The sequence below is a fragment of the Sinocyclocheilus grahami genome, unplaced genomic scaffold, assembly GCF_001515645.1.
Source record: "Sinocyclocheilus grahami isolate Dianchi unplaced genomic scaffold, SAMN03320097.WGS_v1.1 scaffold137.1, whole genome shotgun sequence".
Lineage (NCBI taxonomy): Eukaryota > Metazoa > Chordata > Actinopteri > Cypriniformes > Cyprinidae > Sinocyclocheilus > Sinocyclocheilus grahami.
Window position 1 is genome coordinate 615519 of NW_015505316.1, and position 4244 is coordinate 619762.

Here is a 4244-nt window from a genome sequence, read left to right on the forward strand (position 1 = left end):
ATATAATGTAAAAAATTATGGCATTTGTTGTATGGTTTTAATTGTTGGGCTACTGCTGAGAAAATCGTGATCTTTGACATGGATAGAAAAAAAACATTTAAAGGGGAGATAGCTACATCCATTTGATTGTCTAGCCTACTGTACATTTTACAGGTAAGCTACACGCTGAAAGAAAAGTCAGGGGCGGGGTCCCAGCACGGAACTCATACATGTCAATGCCATAGACTGTATGCCCATGAGTCATGACCACCTTCCTATAAAGATGTCGATCACATTCCAGCGGGCGGGGTGCATGAAGCTCCGCGTTTCTCACAAAATGAGTCTGTCGAGAGCGCAGCTGGAGCAGCAACTGGACTGAGCGTGGAGCAGACAACATTAACTGTCCACTCCGAACACAAAATGGATTACAGACGGGTTAAGCGTATTTTATTTGTCAGTGTATTTATGAACTTTGTATTTATTTCTCTTCAGAAAAAGGAAGGTACGTGGAATTTATTCTTTCAAACTTTCTAAACTTCTCACTCAGGATCTCGCACACATGGTTTAAAGCTTTGTAGCCTACTGTGCCGTGTATAGCTACCTAAACGTCTCTATGGAAATCATTTTCATTGTTGCAATGTTTGGCATAGTGTTAAATCAACCTGTGTGAGAAATATTTAATAGCTACTGGTTTCGTCGATCCGGTGCAAGTTTGTGCGTAAAATGTAATTGTAAGTTTGAATAGGTTACCTCGAACTGTTGAAATTGTTTAAAATGTAATATATGCCTTTAATAGGCTGTTTTATATCTAAATAGCATGTCGCATTTAATTTAGGCTATCTCACGCGAACGTAAAACATAGGCTACTAACCGGACTTTGCAACGAGTCTTTCTATTATGAATTTTTATTATTATTTTAATTACCGGTAGTAGCCTAATAGTAGCAGCAAACATAATTTCCACGTTTGTTTCTAGTAGTATTCCTGTATGCATTTACTTTATTGTTGCTGTATCAATTACTGCTGTTGTGTATCCTGACAAAAATATTTAACATATGATATTTTTGCGTTATTGTCACAGAGGTGCTGCTGGATATGGTGGCTTCGGGAGCAGAGTTGGGTTGGTTGACATCGCCTGTAGAGCACGGGGTGAGTTTACTGTAGGCTACTTCTACCGTAAGAACCTTCAGTTATATGTGCTGGATTTCTTTTCGTTTGCTTGTAATTTTTGACTGAACGGGTTTTTTCCTTATTGGACACGTGTAATTCAGACTTTACCCTCAAAACGTTCCTGGAAAAGTTTTGAGGATTGCACATACTTTGCCTGCTGAACACTTGTAGGCTCGTGCGATTTTAAAGCCCTGTGTTAGCGACTGTAAAACTGAGGGTGTAATTAACTTTTAAAGGTTGGCGCATATGGTGCTTTTTGTGACGTGAGCCGAAGAAGCTATAATGTTAACTAGAATTTAGAAGCATAACTGGTTTTGAAATCAAAAGGATGTGCTTTATAACGTGGTAGCTGGTTTATAACTGGTATAGACCAAATTGGACCAGCAACGAACCGTTCTGGTCACAGTTTCTTAGGGTAGTCAAGCTGGGTATTAAGGAATGATAGCTGGTTGACTAGGTTAGATCAGCTAGTGTATTTTAAAACCATGTTCCAAAAGAGCTACTTGGTTTTCCAGCAGGGAATGATCTTGGATGGCAAGTACAGACTTGTTAAGTTTCCTTCCCACCAATACCTTAAAACGTGGAAAAAGCAAATGCCCGCAAAATAATTAAATCTCAAGCATTTTCCTTTAGACTCTCATGGAAAAAGCTGATAAATTAAGAATGTGAACAAGGTGTCAGCATGTTCAACTTTATAGAAAGTTAACGGCACTCTTAATGAGCTGCTGTTTATCTAAAGAGTTCAATGTCTTTTAAATGTATGTAATGCTTTAGCCTAAACCACAAAGTTCCTTTTATATGGAAGCATTCGTTGCAGAGACCGTTTTACTGCCATACCACACACTACGAAAACAATGCACCTCTCCTGTAATTAATATCACGGTGCACATGAAATTAGAGCTAAGAACACACATGCACACTGCATGTGAACAGATATGTTACAGAACATTACATCAGTCATGCAATAGAAAGACTTTTGCATTGTTCCTTGCCAGAAGTTGGTGGGTAATTGACCAGCATCCTCACTACTACTTAAAATTCCACGGTCAGGACATTTCGTGTTATTTTTGTCCTCAGCATTCGCTGGCATCTTTTCTTTGAAATTTTGTTTCCACAATCTTGGTTTTGATTTCTTGCTAACATCCATTTTTTTATTTCACGTTGCAGTGGGAGATAGGCCAGCGGGCTGTGAACGGCTCTCTGTTGTATAACTATTATATATGTAACGTGGAGGAACGAGAACAAGACAACTGGCTTCGTACTACATTCATCCAGCGCCACCCCACAGCCTCTCGGGTCTTCGTGGAGCTGCGATTTGTAGTCCGTGATTGCAACTCTTTCAATGCAGACTCGCTTATCTGCAAGGAGACCTTTAACTTGTACGCCTCTGAGGCCGACGCGGACATTGGCACTGCTTTCCGCAAAGGCCTGTTCCGCAAAGTGGCCACCATTGCTCCAGATGAAATATCCAGCCTTGGGGAGATGAAGATGAACATTGAGACAAAAGTAGTGGATAATCTTTCTCGCAAGGGCTTCTACTTGGCCTTCCAGGACATTGGGGCCTGCGTTGCCATCTACTCTGTCAGGGTTTACTATAAAACTTGTCCAGCAACAGTGAAGAGCTTGGCAGAGTTCCCTGAGACTGTGGCAGGGGGAGAGAATCAAGCCCTACGGGAGGTGGCTGGAAGTTGCGTCTCAAACGCTGTAAGCGAGGACCAACCTCGCATTTATTGCACCACGGATGGGGAATGGGTGGTACCTGTGAGCCAATGCCAGTGCAGACCCGGGTTCGAAGCCATGAACGATGCATGCCAAGGTAAGATATAAGTTTCTTTGTTTGGTTTCCACAGGCTGAGTCCAGCACCAGCTGTTGTCACTTAAGATTTCTGGTTTGGGTCAGGAATTTGAATATTGACTAGACTTCCACATAGATTATGATTAGCATTCAGTTGTAGTATATCATTATATAAATTACTGTATTATTTTACTAAAATGTTTTGTATTATTGTGAATTTTGTCTATCCTTACCATACATGCTTGTGGCTTGTGATTATTTTTCAGCACTGTATATAAGAAATACTAAGAAATATTATAAAAATTATTTTTTTTCTTTTCTTTAATGGCTCTCATTTTATACAATGTAGCATACTTTTCACACACTATATTTTTCACTTTTTAAGTTGCTTTTTGTAATAATGATTGGCTATATATACAGCTGGATATATATACAGTATATATTTAGAGAGATAATTTTTGTTCGTTATACCTCTGTAAAATGTAGCGTACTTTCTAGACACTGTATTTTACACATTTTAAGTTGCTCATCAGCCATTTTGTTCATGCTGTCACTCTTAAAATTTCAAGTGCTTTGAAACCTGTTTGCTCTTTTTCACTGTGCGTTTGACTCCCATAACCCCCAGCATTCTTTAAAACACAAGTTCAGACGTCAGCGACTTTTGCAAACCTATTGTGCTTTAGGCAGAACGTTTCAATTACAGCTTTAGGCCTAAATCTCGCATTGAGGATGTGACAATTTCTCATTTTTATTTGGCGTATGTCACCGTTTTTTTTTTTTTCTCCTCGTGTTCTTATCCCTGCCACACCAGAGCAAGATCAGCCATGTGACAGTCCTAAAGTGCTTTGTGACTGTGGAAATGAGAGCACTGGCATGTTGGGACTTGATTAGAATAATTCCGTTTTAAACGTCCTCTAACCTCAACACTTTTAACATATTTTCTCAATTCAGCCACATGCAGTGACAGGTAAAATACAGGCGAGTGAAACTCAAATGATAGCAAAGTTTCAAACAGGGCATCTGGGTTACAATTTCTTAATTGTAGCGGTTACAGATTACAGTGGCCAAGCTCATGCGCATGCATTTTTTTGGTTCGCGCACATTCCTTGTTTTATAGTCCAGGAATTGTGGGAACAGGTGTGTGTGCATGGTTTAGAATGGGAATAGATAAAGTGTCAGACTTTGGAGAGGGAGGAGATTGTAGTGGAAAGGTGGAGAATGGAATTTAAAGGTAGCAGAACAATGTAGTGCTGTGTTCCGAGACAAACCCCCCTCTGCATCCGCCCCCCCCCCCCCCCCCC

The 4244-nt window shown here is 40.2% G+C and overlaps 1 protein-coding gene across 1 annotated transcript in view; it reads left to right on the forward strand.

Annotated features, from left to right (window-relative positions):
• The first annotated feature begins 304 nt into the window (after positions 1–304).
• Positions 305–4244, forward strand: part of LOC107591085 (ephrin type-A receptor 2-like) — a 24166-nt gene continuing 20226 nt past the window's right edge. Inside the window, exons 1-3 of the mRNA XM_016280093.1 lie at positions 305–481; positions 1060–1127; positions 2316–2964. Coding sequence (XP_016135579.1) covers positions 400–481; positions 1060–1127; positions 2316–2964 — 799 coding nt within the window. The 5' untranslated portion in view covers positions 305–399. The remainder of the gene's footprint in view (positions 482–1059; positions 1128–2315; positions 2965–4244) is intronic.